This window comes from Excalfactoria chinensis, chromosome 13 (assembly GCF_039878825.1).
Source record: "Excalfactoria chinensis isolate bCotChi1 chromosome 13, bCotChi1.hap2, whole genome shotgun sequence".
NCBI classification, from domain to species: Eukaryota; Metazoa; Chordata; class Aves; order Galliformes; family Phasianidae; genus Excalfactoria; species Excalfactoria chinensis.
Window position 1 is genome coordinate 4,576,668 of NC_092837.1, and position 14,995 is coordinate 4,591,662.

The window sequence follows — 14,995 nt, forward strand, 5'->3', positions numbered from 1 at the left end:
TTCATTTATATTTTCTTCTTAAAACACTAATATTGCTCTCAAATTTGTATTCTCCTGTGTACTTCATTCTTAGGAGTTGTGTGTGTTTTTTGTTTGTTTCTTTTTCCTTAATTCTAATTTGAAACTGATCTACACTTCTGAAGAGCCTAAATAGTATCAGTCTTGTGTGGTTTGGTAATAGTAATTCACTGTGTGCTGTGTTCTGACTTTATAGGAGGTTGAAACTGAGCAGTACTACAGCTTTTTCCTGGTAGAATTGAAAGAACGTGGTTATAATGGATTCTTCAGTCCAAAATCTAGAGCAAGGACAATGTCCGAACAGGAAAGAAAACATGTTGATGGTTGTGCAATATTTTTCAAAACAGAGAAGTAAGTGATTTGGTTTATAAACCCTTCTGCTGCCTCTTGCTCTTTCGCACAAGATTTCTTGGGTCATCCAAAAGTCAAAATAGTTTGCCGCTGCTCACCCTTTTTTGTGGCTGTTTGGTGTTAACAAGTCAGGAGTTCACTAAATTATGCTTCAAATGCTGTCATTACGCATTAAGGACATTTGTGTTTTAATTTTTATTTAAGAAAAAATATATATATATCTCAAAAATGAATTCTCAAAAAAGAAATCTCAAAGGCTGAATTCAGACTGTCAGCAGTGGTCATGGCTTTCCTTCTGCTTCCGTTCCCTTTGTGTCCACAACGATGCCGCAAGCAATTATTTAGTTGCTGTTAAACTTGCAAGTTTGGACTAGAATCGTATGCAGAATGAAAATGAAGCGCTCGTTCAGTAGTTGCTCCTTCTTTTTAAAAAATAAATGTTTTCATTAAAATCAGCTTAATGTCTCAAAAAAATCAGACAATTAGGAAAACAGTAACCTTTTGATTTCAGCAAATGATTTTTATGAAATTATGGGATGGGCTGAGACTTTCTCACCATAAATGTGTTTGGGCTTCATTAAGAGGGGAATTGTCTGTAACATTTCCTTTGGTGGCTGTCTACTGAAGGGAGCATATACAATGTTCCTCTTTCAGATTTACTTTGGTTCAGAAACATACCGTTGAGTTCAATCAACTGGCTATGGCAAACTCGGAAGGCTCAGAAGCCATGCTGAACAGAGTTATGACAAAAGATAACATTGGAGTTGCTGTGTTATTAGAACTGCGAAAAGAACTGATAGAAATGTCATGTAAGTACTGTTTAATTTTTGATAGCGCTGTATTTTATCAATGGAAACAAACCAGCCCCATCATCTTTTAAACCATACGTCTTCAGACATACAGTATTCAAGCTTACATTTGCCCATTAAATCCAGTTTCCTTTTTACTGCAACTTTGTGCTGGAAAAAAAAACAAACAAACAATGAAAGTACTGCAGTTTGAGGGATTCTGCTTGGAGATGCATAAAGGTATCAGAGAACAAGTTGATATTGGATTATTCCTAATGCTTGGAATCAACTAAAGCACTGAACACGTAGTAGTTACAAGAGGAGTTGTGTAGCCCCCTTAAGCTAAAGGTTAGTAATCCTTTTCAAACAGCTGGTATTTGTTTCCCCCCCTTAAACATCTTGTTTAAAATCAAACACAGGTAAAGATGATATTTTCTGTTGCTGACTATCAAGGTAAATGTTTAATTTTAAATTTTAGCTGGAAAGCCGCATCTTGGGATGGAAAAGCAGCTCGTTCTTGTTGCTAATGCACATATGCATTGGGACCCAGACTATTCTGATGTGAAGCTGGTTCAGACTATGATGTTCCTATCTGAGGTAAAGAACATTATTGATAAAGCTTCTCGTAGTCTCAAGCCTGGTGTTGCAGGGGAACTTGGAACCATTCCACTCGTACTGTGCGCCGATCTCAATTCTCTGCCGGACTCTGGTAAGAGCACTATTCCTGTTGTTATTCTTTTTTCAGACTGTTTCAAGTATGTAGCAATCCAAATGCTAGGGTCTCAATTTATGAAGGGATATTTAACCCAGCGAATATATTGTTTGATATTGCAAGCTCTGAAAAAGTGCTAAGAGAATAAAAAGATGAAACTGCTTCTTTCACGAGTGACTTTTATTGCCTGCGTAGTACTATAGCTCTACTTTTGTTTTTCAGAATCATTTTGATTGTTTTCCTGAATTACAGGAATGGGAAAGAAGAAAATGTCTTCCAGAGTAACTGTCCATGTTACTATGTTGCTGATGACTGTAGATTGTTTTTTATGATTGCTTTTAAGCGTGAAAACGTCTGTTCTCTTCAAAGTTGCAATCATACAATTGTTTTCTGCTGATCAAATGTTTTAGAACTTCTAAAAATCCATCTCTGGTGAGAAAAGGATTCTTCAGAGCTCTTTAATAATGTCTGCTACAAAGAAATCTACACTTTATAGAATTTAAGAAAACAGCAGATTCAGTGAACCCTTTCTTGACTCTTTCTCAGGTCCCCAGTCTGAGTAGTGAATTTGAGAGCCACCCTTTCTTATTGTTGATTACTATGTGCTGTTATCTCCATCCCTAGTCCACCTTCCTTCTGGCCTCCACTTGGCAACATCTTAGCCATTCCTATCAACCCTAACCTGATGCTGTTGACTAGCAGTGCTGGCAAAGGGATTCTCTGTGATGCCAAGAGGGCAGGTATTGGTGGTGCTTACTGCAGTGGGCAATTTGTGTCTGATTGTGCCTTCAGAACACTTGGTCATTTCCTTCACCTTCCTGAACACTAACACAAATTAAGAGGCATAATTATAATATTTTTTTTCCAGGCAGGAATCTGTTCTGCTTTGTAGCCTCTTGGCTTTCTGGACTCATTTTAGCCAAGCAGGGTTGAAAGCTGAGATTCGTGTGTGAAGATGCCTACCGAGCACCTATGGAGTTTTACTTCCATCTCTTTCATCTTCCCCAGCCCTTTCAAGACAGTTTATTCTATTTACTATTTATTTTCTAATCAGTGAATCTGTCTTTGTTCTAGGTGGCATTTGCTCTTGACACATATACACACTGTCTCGCAATATCTCTTTAAGATCAACTGCTGAGTATATTGTATGTGCTTATATAAAGCTGAAAATTGCACACACAGTTCCAAGTAATCCAGGCACACTTGCTGAATGCTTGTTAATACCTTGTTGTGTATGTGCCTCTCCTAATAGGTGTCGTTGAATACTTGAGCACTGGCGGAGTGGAAACAAACCACAAAGATTTTAAGGAACTGAGATACAATGAAAGTCTTACTAACTTCAGTTGTAATGGAAAGAATGGAACAACAAATGGAAGAATTACACATGGTTTCAAGTTGAAGAGTGCCTATGAGAATGGTCTAATGCCTTATACAAATTACACGTTTGACTTCAAGGTGAGGACTTTACTGTTGCTTTGAGGAAAAAAAAAAATCTGTCTTTAAGTTTTATTAGTGGAAATCCAGTTAGTTAATTGTTTAACAAGGAAGTTAATGGTTAGGTAAATTTATCAAGTTCATTTAAAACAATCAAAACATTTAGCAAACAGAATGCCTAAAATTTCCATCTCCTAGAAATCCTTCCCTTTCTCATGTTAGTTTTGTAGTAGTTCTGCAAGAAAAAGGGCACTGGTATCCTTCCCTGTAAATAAGATGCTATATTCTAATAATGTAAGCTAAATGAAGTGCTGGAATTTGGATGGTTAAGGTGCCAGTTCCAAGGATATAATCTATGCTTCTCCTGCAAAAGAAAGATGGCTCTGTTCTTCTTCAAATTACATTTCTCTGATCTTGAGGCTTTGTAGGAGAATGGAAATTACAGCCTGCCATAGGAGAGAGCAGGATGATGTGGGGTGCCATTTTCACTTGTTTCTCTAATCCGTACTGGGCTACCCACAGGACAGGAAATAGAAGTCTCCTAAATTGAAGATAAACTACAGCAAAGGAATGATAGCATTGCAGTCTTTCCTAATGCTGAATTCACCTTTTGTTTAGGGAAACAAAATAACTTGGGTAAAGATAATGTACTAATATTGCTATCTCCCTTCTTGTTTTAGGGTATTATTGACTACATCTTCTATTCTAAACCTCAGCTAAACATACTTGGCATTCTCGGACCTTTGGATCATCATTGGTTAATAGAGAACAATATAAGTGGTTGTCCCCATCCACTCATCCCTTCTGACCACTTCTCACTTTTTGCACAACTGGAGCTTTTGCTGCCTTTCCTGCCTCCTGTAAATGGAATCCATCTCCCTGGCAGGAGGTAGTTAAATACATTTTAGAGGGTAACCTCAATCAAACTTGTACAATTGTAAAATCTGAATATAGAGGAGTGAGGTATGGCCAACAGGGATTTTTTTTTTCTTAATAATCTTAATCTTAAATCTAATTATTTGCTAAAGACATAGTAAAAGCCAGGTGCTATCAACAGACATAATTCTGAGCCCACTATACTTTGTATACTGTCGACAGCGATCGGTGCGTTTGCACCTTTCTTTAATATGTTGCAGTTAACCTTCCTGTTTCTTTTATCCAACGTGACGTTTTCATGCCTTGAAATAGGGAATTGTTATACAGTATATTCTCTTTGCACAGTTATCTGTAGCACTACTTTTTTGAGGCCAGTAGGAACATCCACAGAACACTCTTCCGTACTTCACTCCTTCCTTTTTCAGACTTGTTTGTAAAATATAGAATTTGAATTTAGCCTTTATTGATTGTATATGAACAACAGAAAACCTGATTTATGAAATTTTGTACTTTAAAAAAAAGAAAAAAAAAAAAAAGAAATCAGATTTGGAAAATGATTGTATTGTAAACTAAGGCTAAATTTTTATCTGTTTTCATGTGTTATAAAGGCCAGCTTGTAAAAGAGGTTGTCACAGGTTTTCTCTGCTAACGATTTGCACTGTTAGGGTTTTGTTAGCCCTTTTGTACTACTTTCTATGTTCAATTGAGAACGTTGCTTTTAAAATCCAGATCTATAAAATCTCAGTATCTTACAGAGGACTAAATACATTCTATTGATCTCTGATTTTAAAAAAGAGAAAAGCATGGCGTTCTCACAGAACATATAAGCTAAGCAGTGAATATAAGTAGAACTGTATGCATTGAAAGTTATTGCAGATGTGTATACTCTCAGATATTTTTCTCATCTCTAACTTTTGAAGTAATATGTAGGGATACTTGTGTATAGCTTCCTCATTTCTGTTTTAATACCTGTCCTATCTCCACTGTGCCTGCTTAAATTTGTTCTCAACTAGCACTGCCTGTGCATGCAGAGAGAGCCTGTGCATCCTCTTTTATGTTTTTTAAATAACGTTAACACTTGTGAAAATTTTATGAAGATACTTTTGTATAAGCTGTGGCATCTTCTTTTTTTTTTTCCTTTGTGAAGCATTGGGTATCACACTCTGAACGTGTTCAGGTTATGGGTACACAGTTTCTAGCTTCTAATACCCGTGCACTGCTTCTTTCAGTGTCATTGCACAGCGCTCTGTTTCCCACTAAGAATTATCATGTGAATTCTCCTTAGTTTGGGTGTGTTCCTCAGTTTCAGAGTATAATTCCTTGATGAAGAAGATGAAACCCTTCCATTTTCCATTGATGAAGCAGTGTAGAAATAAATGCGTTTTCGAAGCAGGTCCCAAAGACAATTCTTCAGATCATTTTTAAAGTGACCAAGTCTTATTTTTAAAGTGTCAAGACTAAAGTTATTGTGTACCCTCAGTGCCATTTGTGTCACGAAGCCAAGTATACGAGAGCTTACAAATTTAACTTGTGTATTTGTATTCTACGAGAGAGACGTTATCGTCTCCTTAAACTAATACAACACGAATAATCAATGTAAAAAATGAAATAAATGGAAATAGAAAGCTTGATCTTAAACAGCTTTTGTTTCAGCTGCGGGCAGGGAAGCAAAAGGACACTGAGCATTAAGAGAACTTTCTAAATATTAAAAATTTTATATATATGCGAGAGTGGATTGGTAACAGTGATTCAAAATTAGGAAGCACGTAAGTGTGCTCAGACCGATCTGTTTGAAGCTGAACGTGGCAAACAGTTCGGGTGTGTGAAATGTACATTTTTAAATTGCAGTAGAAGAAATTCTGATCTTGAATCCTTGTCTGGGACCTGGTCTCTTGGGGTTATTTTGTTCTCGTTTTAGTTGTGAAGACACCAAACACGTCCAGTTTATAATCAGTACATTGAAATGCTGGTAGTATTGCTGTAGTAGACTTAATGCGTAGTGTTATTTTTTTTCTGTTTGGATTTTTTTCTTTGTTTCTTTTTTTTTTTTTTTTTTTGTTGGTTATTATTATTATTTTTTTTGTAAAGTGTGAATAAAAAGTGTTTTACTCATGTTTCCTTAATGATGTCTTGGTAATGTACATCATGACAATTTCCAGTGGCGGCGAGCCCATTTAGCTTGTCCAGCTGAGCAAACTGTTTTTCTTTTCTGAGGATCTGGATTGCGTATTGAGTCCAGAAAGCTTTACAGAAGGGGAAGGGAAGCACTTATTCATTTTGTATTTCTTAGGGGGGGAATAATTTGCTTTAATAGATGCTGAAGCTTGAGTGCACTTGTTAGATTCAAAAGGTTTGAGCTTTATCCCGTATGTGTTCTCCTATATTTCTTAGTCTTAAAAAATATTTGAATTTATTACATCATTAGAATGTGGCCCGTTGTGCTTTTGGAGACACAGCTGTCCCTGTTCAGTCACCTGGCAGGCTAAGGGTCCATTTAAGTAACCATTTCAGCTTTTATACTATTCTATCAGATCCCAACTAAAGACCCACTGAATACATGTAAGGCACTCCTTTGACTTCACTGGGTTTTAACTGGTCTGTGGTGGTCACTTGAGAGAGGAGGGAATGAGAAATAGTTTGAGTACAGGGAAATAACAGAAGGCACCAAAACGGAGCTGAGATAAACTTCTAAAGAAAATACATTCATACGTCAAACAAATGTAACTCAGAAGTCTCAATTTCCAGCTATAGCATAGTATAAGGCAATAAACCTTGTCTTCACACAATCAAAACGTTTGCTTCATAGTTTTTTGACTCAAAATGATTGTTTGCAGTATTTTATTGGAGGTGGTTTTGGGTGTTGCCATAATGTACCTTCAGTGTTCATGTTGTAAAAGCACGTACAGCAAAAGTCACAGAACATCAGTGGGACTCGTTGAGGTTTGAGCGGGCTTTTTTCCACTTAAAATACAGTCGCCCATATCTTGTCTACTTGTATTTACATTGACAAAGAATTCTGGGATTTGAAATGTGAAATTGAGCATTCTTTTAGCTAAGAGGATTGATTACAAGGTGAATCCACAAGCTACTGCTTTAGAATGACATCAGTTGGGACGGGCGGAGGGGGAAGGCAGATAAGTCAGTGTCAGTGCATTTTGTAATTATTTTGTCCTTTTAGCTTTAAGAGAAAATAATACACTTGGCCACTACCTGGATGACAAAAGTGAGTTTGTTTAGAACATTGTACGTAGGCATCTTTGGTGTAACTTTAGCAAGTCTCTCAAGTTTTGGGTGCTTTGTGTTTTTGGTTGGTTGGTTTTGGTTTTCTTGAGCAGACTTAGGTTATGGTTTGCTTTTTCAGCCACAAGGTAAAACCTGTATTGGATACAAAAGAATTACGATGTCATTGGAAAAGGCAACTAATTACACTGTAAAAATAGTACTAATCAGTTAACTGCATAAGTAGCAAGCCTTTCTCATCCAGCCGGTCACAGTATTTTTTTAGTATGTTAACTGCTATTCTTTTCTTTTGGTTGCATAAATTTGTAACACTTAAGTGTCTTGGTATGTTTAAGTAGTGTCTAAAATAGAGTATCTTAGTCTTTATTCACAGTACTTCTGTATAACGTGTAATGCACTGGACTAACTCTTGTTTACCATTCATGTAACAAAAACCAGCACATTATCTGCACTAAGCTCAAAGAATGTTGCATTTGTCTATAGGCAGCTCTTCAATATGATAAATGGGAAACTGAATATGGTCTGATGGTAAACAAGGGCTTTTACTGTTCTCTTCAGTGGAACTTTCTTCTTGGTCAAATTTTAACTAGTTAGTATTATATTTATATACAGGGTCTTCTTTTTCCTTACCAATGTATTTTCCTACTCATAGCTGACCAATAAATCCAATATCTGTTTCAAACCTTCTTGAAGTCTAACTCATATTTTAACTTAGTTCTGAAAGCTTTTCCTTGAGGTACTCATGTAGCCAAAGTGAAGGATGTCAGGGGTAAAATGGAAGCAAGTAAGCAGCCTGATGATCCCAGGAAGTCTTTCCTGTACTCCATAGAACTGAGGACCAAAAAACTTTGAATCAATTGGGCTTGGATTGCAAAATCAAGAGCTGGTTAATAATGCCTCCAGACTTTGTGGAAAATGCGTCCAAACAAAATAAGAAGCCTGTGATCTTCTGACCAAATTAGACTGCTGCTCTGTGTCTTCATATCTGGCCATCCTCTGGTCTGCACAGTAAGGTGGGTTGTGTGGCTGTGCAGGAGCAATGGGTTCGTTCTGTAACCCATCTCCTTCCTACCCCAGAAAGCCCAAATCAGACTTGGGATCTGGCAACAGGAAGGAATTTAGAGGTTCCTTTTTTCATTAATACACCACAGAAGAGGAACAAGGTGAAGATTTCTTTCATCTTTTTGAAATAAGATTCAAGTTAACTTTTGTCCTTCGTTCATTTTAGTATGACTTGTTTTCTGCAGTATTTTCTCCTGCACCAGAGTGTATGCAGGTTTTAATGGCCACAAAGGTTTCGGTGGCCAGAAGTGTGCTTTGTTTTCTGTGACATTCCCATCTCTAACTGCAGGAAGCAAAATATCTGAGCGTACTTGCTGTGTGAAGCACTGAAGCACAGAAGACGTCTCACAGACTCTGTCATTTCAGAGCTCATGCTCTGTATGCTGGCACTGCTTTTGTCATAAATGTTCTCGTTCAGTGTTTCCACAAGTGCCACGCGCCTCAGAGTGCTGTATTGCGTGTATTTAAAAGCCAGTGTTGAGAAGCAGCTGTAACTCCTTGTCAGAACCGTGAGTCCATCAGAGATACCTGCAATGATTTCTCTTTGGTGTTAAAACTTTCCCCGACACGTTTGCTGTCTTGCCACTAGATGGTGCATGCAACACGGGCTTCATGTGCACAGAGAGGCACAAGCGTTAAGTATGAGAGTGGCACCCGGAAAGTGGGGTTTGTGGAGTGATTCCTTAAGAGTTCTTGCTGAAATTCAGGCCCAGAAACTAACGTTTTTTCAGTTGGTTTGTTAATGTCCATGTCAATGTAATGTTGGTTTTATAAATGTCACTGTTATGACAGGAATTAAAAAGAGCTGCTTTTAGCTGCAGTTATTTAATGCAGTGGTGAATCGCTCTGGCCAGACTCTTGAGTTCCTGTTCTCTTATGTCCCATGTGCACCAGCTCTTCAGAGAGAGCACAGAGCTATTTTATGGTGTGAACTTTCCAAAATGGTGCAGGTAACCACCACAGGACATTTCTTACCTATTGCCGTGAGGAGTGGAGGAGTCTTAAAACATCTGGAGTTGATCTGGGGGAAGGAAGGCAAAGAATCTGAGGACAAGGTAAGTGAGAAGGGCAAGAATATGGAAAAAACCTTCCAACCTTGAAGGGTGATTTTTTTGCCTGCTTTCTTGCTTTTCATCTTGCCCTTCTAACCAGAGGTACTACTTGCTCATTCTCTGAACATTCACTTACTCTGTTTGGGAAGCAGTCAAGTTAATTAAGCAGGGGGGAGCTTTGGTGTGTTTGAATATTTTTGTTTTCCAAAATAAACCCAGCATTGTTATGTATTTCCAGTTTTAAAAAGATAAGAAGCACTGTTCTAGTTATGTGTGTCTGTGGACAGCATTCATTCATTATAGGAATGTTCTGTGTTTATTGTAATAAACATGCATTACCTAAAATAAAAGCTATTGGGTTTTAATGGCTGCAGAGGTTTCAGTTCTAGCTGATTTTTAATGGGATGCTTTTTTCTTCTTCCTTTTTCCTCTTTATCTCTAGTTACAAAGAGCATTCGGAGTACAGGCCGTTCCTTCAGAGTGCAAGTAGGGAGTTAATGGCAGTTGTTCCATAGTAGCTGATGGTATTGGTGGCTCTTTAGAGGTTGCTCTTATTGGTTTTATTTGTTTTCTTCCTTCTTTAAAAAAAACAGCAGAGCAGTTAATAGTCTGCTTTTTGGCCAGGGATGCTGAGACCTGCTGTACCTCAACCCCTGAACCAACCCGGTCAGTGGGTCGCATCAGGACAGCATCCCTCCCCAGCATCAGGACAGCACAGAGATGAAGGTCAGCTCAGGGAAAGTCTGTGCTGCTTTTTCTGACCTTTGACCACTGACTTTAAGCCAGTGAAATGGGAGAAACAGCTTAGCTTACACAAAATATGTTGAGATTTCTTGTGGGCAGAGGGAGTGTGTGGTGAGGGAAAGCATCCTGCCTCACGTCATGTCTGGCAATGTGATACCCTATGGTCAGGCTGTTGTTGCAAATGTGTTGAACACCAGACAGGCCGAGACCTTTCTTTCTTGGTTAGCTGTTGTCTGCAATGTTCTGGGCTCTGTGGTGATGTGCTCCGGTTCCAGCTGGCTTGTAGGAGAGCATCGCCCCATCGGTTGTGGTGTTTGGATGTGAAGACCCATGTTCTTATTGCTAGGATTGTGCTCTCAGAGGTCACTGGGGGCTCATGCTGCCAGTAAATAACAGCAGCTATATTCAGCAGAAAGTGCCATGCAGTGCCCAGTGAGAGAAGAGCAAATCAGATATGCTTGGCTTGCAAACTGCATTTGGACCCACAAAAACCCAATGGGTAGGGAGAGTGTGAGTGCAGGCCGGCACCAAGAACGGGAATTCAGTCTGCTGAGATGTTGCTGTGGTGTTTGTGTTCCTTGCTGGACCCAGTCCTGAACCTTTGGCATGTCAGTACCATTGAATTAAGCTTTCACATTTGACAGTGTCAAACTGTGGTCCCATCCAGTTACATAACTGCCAGCAGCCAGCCAGCTGTGTTGTTTCCTCTGTTACATTGATCTTTGTATTACTCACGTGTTGCAGGAACTATGCAAATGAATAAAGAGGAGGAATGTGCCCAGGGCAGCAGCTCTCCTGTCTGCAACGCGGTTCTTTGCTGTCTGGAAGATTACAGCCACTGCCACTAATCTTGTCTGTCTAAATGTCTCTTCTTGTAGGTCTGGCTGACCTTACAAATCCTCCTCTTCCCCTAAGAGTTGTTCCCACTCTACAGAGCATAAAAATACCTCAACAAAAGCTGTAACTTGTGGAAGGTCGTGGGTATCAGTGCTACAGAGAGGATCCTGCTGTGCTCCCCAGCTCAGCCGGCTCCGTTGCCTGATCCATAGAGACACACAGGTCTATGTTTTCTGTGGAAATGAGAGGGAGCTGAAACAAGTCGCTAGTGGCTGCTGTGGAGCAGGGTGCCAGGGGTTGCAGCGGAGCAGTGAGAGCTTGCAGGCTGTTTTGTTATGATACAAGCAAGAAGAAGTACTCTGGAAAAAAAAAATTGTATGTATGAAGAGCTGCTGTGTACTTGCAGCCCTTAATATCATTAATGAGAAAGAATTGTAATACATCCTTATTAGAGCGTGTGTTCTCTGGTAGCCAGGTTCCTGTAGCCCCTCTGTGTCTCAGTGGCTGACGACATTAGGGCAGTTGTGGTATGTGCTGCTGTTGTGCCAGATAGGAAGGCAAAAGGAGAACGTGATGCAATTTTGCAGCGTGCATCCTTCATTTTTGAGTGGACCTTGGGGGGTGAAGATTTGCTTCCTTGATTTTTGGCAGCAGTTGATCTCATTCCTGTGGTGTCACTGTTGAACAATCAGTTAATGATGCCTACAAGTGGGATGTTCTTCGGGTCATGTTTCATTTGAGGCAGAAGCCAAGAGTGACTTAGTGATTGCTGTCCTAGCAGAAGGTAGCATCTTTCAGTCTCCTGTTTCAACCCAAGTCAGTGCACAAACAGCAACCGTATTCTGCTCATGAAATGCACAGAAGAAAAAGAGATGGTGTTTATGAAAAACCACATTGTTATCTTGGCACTCAGACATGATGCTTAGAAATGTGGTAGGCAGTGGGATCTCCTGCCCTGGGCATTCGTGCTGTCTGTGTAGGTCATTTAGGTTTATGTCAAAGGAGAACAGGAAGGTTTGCCAACAGGGTGTGAGGGGCCAGTGGTAAAATGAAAGTTTCACCTGGAATAGCAACATATGCTTTAAGCAGGAAAAGAAACTAAATTCTGCACCACAAGCTCGTTTCTCCAGTTACACAGCAATCACTGGTTTCAAAATGAGAACGTCGTGTCCCTGTGGCCTCGTGAAAGAAGGTTTTGAGAACAGCAAACACCTCTGAGCTGAAGCCTGTATCCAAGGGCACAGCTCACTCTGAGTGCAGCAGTACTGCTGCATGTGGTGGTCCCTCTTGGTGCTTTGCTGGTTGCCTTCGGGTGGGACCTGCAGCCTTTGTGTTCCTCTCCTGGACTGAAGTCCTTGCAGAGTCTGAGCAGTTGCAGCTACTGATCAACTACAGCCATGCTCACAGCTTAGGAGAGGAGGCGAGTTTGGGTGGTGGAAGCTTCTCTGCTGCATTTACACCTGCAAGGGTGAAGGAACCTGTTGGACTTTGGCTGCAAATGTTGCTGAAGCTATTGTAGTATGTTTTCCCGCAGGCTATGATTTTTGATGTTCTGCCAGACAGAGGAAAAGCATTTAAGGATGCAGTGTTATACTTTGGCTGAAAAACAGGCCTCTGGTGCAGTGGGGCAATGCCATGTGCTCCCTGCAAGCCCTGTGCAGCAGGGCTGTGAGGTGTCTCCCACTGCACTGCAGTGTGGTTCTGGTTTCTTTTTGTAAGGGAAAGGATGAGGCCTTGTGATGGAGCCTGCTGTTGGGGGTGGCAGCTAGGGAGGAATCTTTGCTAAATCTAGACAGTACCAGCTCAGCCCTTCGGGCAAGCACAGTGCTGAACATCTCCGGTATTTCCTTGACCCAGTTAGCAAAGCACGAATGTTTTTGATCACAGGGCTGTCTAATCCTGTAGAATCCTACTGAGTTTTGTCTTGCTGACATTCCCGCAGCGACCGCCTGCAGGAGCAGCCCCTGCACCAGCAGCAGGCAGGGCACGGCCTGTCCCTGAGAACCAAAGGCCTCTGGCTCTTCCTGCGGCACTTTGTGCAGACAAAGCAGCTCTGATCAGCAGCCGCCATGTTGAGAGGAGCAGGCTGAGCCTCTGGCCTCATGGCACTGTGTGTGCCAGGGCCTGCTGGGCTGGGCTTCCTCCACCCTCATCTGGTCCTCAGCAGTATCTGAGGAGATTGAAGTTTGGATAACAGGAAAAACCTCTTCCGCAAAAGGGTGGTCAGGCTGCCCAGCACGTGGTGGGGTCGCCGCCATAAACGTGGAGCTGTGGCACTGAGGGGTATGGTCAGAGGGCAATGGTGGTAGGTGGGCAGTTGGACGAGATGATCTGAGGGGTCTTTTCCAACCTCAGTGATTCTATGATCCTATGATTCTAAAAGCCTTTCTCAAAGCTCAGCTACGAGGCAGAGCTCTGTTGGGAGAGGTGGCAGGGAATGGACATTATAGCCCAGTACCTCCAGTATAAACCAGTCTGCTCTCCCACATTCCTGTAAGGGAAACTGTTGATCACAGCCTGAACCTCTGATTAGCCACCTGAGGCAAGCAACAAGTCAGCTGCGGGAGCACAGGTGAAGGTAATTGAGCTGTGCTCCCAGAAGGGTTGGAGCTTAACTGCACCTCTCCTAGATCCCATTTAAGGGCTGACCACCACTAAGGCAGCATCTCTTTCTGGATATCGCTCCTTTGTTTAGTGCTTCTGGCGAGCCTCGACATCAGCAACATCATGACTGAAGGCCTCAGAGTTGGTGAGTCTTTTCCTTAGATACCCTCTGGGTAACTATTTTCAACTGGGTGTGTAGCTGGAATAATCCAAAACAAAAAATAGCACTGAGTGAACTCAGATGACTTGTGTAGTCACAGTTCAACACCAAGCATGCCGTGGCAGTCTCTTTGCTGGCCTCCCTCAGACTTTGCCTGACCACCGGGCTGCACAGCCCTCACTGAGCTCATGGCAGGCCTGGGGCCTTTCAGCATGAGTAGCTTAAAAACAAAGACAAGAAACGATTGACGCTAATGCATGCAAGTGAATTAACTAATAACTTTATTTCCCTCATCAGCTGCTAATAGAAATCTGTGCTGTAATTGCAGCAGAAAATTGCCCATTCCAAAGCACTTACAGGCTCCCTTTGGTTTTAGTTGGCGTTTAGTCAGATGTTATGTAGCAAACAGATGATATTCCAAAAATGCCCGAGTTTTCTTTGCAACAGTCCCTGGAAGTGCTGCCTCCAGGAGCTTTATTTCCAGGAAGGTTGTGATTGCCAGGGACATTGGATGTGAGTTTACGCAATGTGTATTTTGCATCAGCTCTATCTTATGACTGGCAAATTCTGTTACTCTTGAGAAGCCCAAAGCATGAGAAAAGGCTGTAAGACCAAGATGTGGTATTTCAGGGTTCCTTGCTTCTATCAGCTGTGATTTTGATGCTGACCACAAAAATAAATGGGGGCTGTGGCTAAGCCTGAAGTGTGGTCAAACATAAGATTGCAAGCTTGTGTTTTTTGGGCTGGTACATCTGAGGTGGGAGCAGGAGGCCTCTGCCTGGGTACTGCAGGATGTGTCAGTGACAGTGCAGCTCCCTGTACAGTGGCAGGTGTAGCACAGAGAGAGAGGCTTCCCTGCTCCTTTCATCTGTGCATGCGTTTGGCTGTTGTTCTGGATCTCTTTTATGCTTGTTATTGCTGCAGATGCAAAACTCTTGGCCATTAATCACGTTGCTGATGGGACGTACAAGGCTCTTACTTCTCAAAGCTAAGGGATTTCTCCTTAGTCACTAAATGCAGTTTAACTTCATTGTACACCATTTATCATTACTCTCCATTTGTAGAGGCTCAAAGTTAGCTATAAACGCTCTCAATGAGCAATTAGGCCCACCTGTGC

General features: G+C 41.2%; 1 protein-coding gene across 2 annotated transcripts in view; it reads left to right on the forward strand.

The window, feature by feature from the left end:
• CNOT6 (CCR4-NOT transcription complex subunit 6) overlaps nt 1–8,105 on the forward strand; it is a 35,888-nt gene extending 27,783 nt beyond the window's left edge. For both annotated transcript variants that reach the window (XM_072348100.1, XM_072348101.1), the window contains exons 8-12: nt 215–369; nt 1,024–1,178; nt 1,636–1,866; nt 3,122–3,324; nt 3,984–8,105. In XM_072348100.1, the coding sequence (XP_072204201.1) occupies nt 215–369; nt 1,024–1,178; nt 1,636–1,866; nt 3,122–3,324; nt 3,984–4,196 (957 nt within the window). In that variant the 3' untranslated portion in view covers nt 4,197–8,105. The remainder of the gene's footprint in view (nt 1–214; nt 370–1,023; nt 1,179–1,635; nt 1,867–3,121; nt 3,325–3,983) is intronic.
• Nucleotides 8,106–14,995: the final 6,890 nt, after the last annotated feature.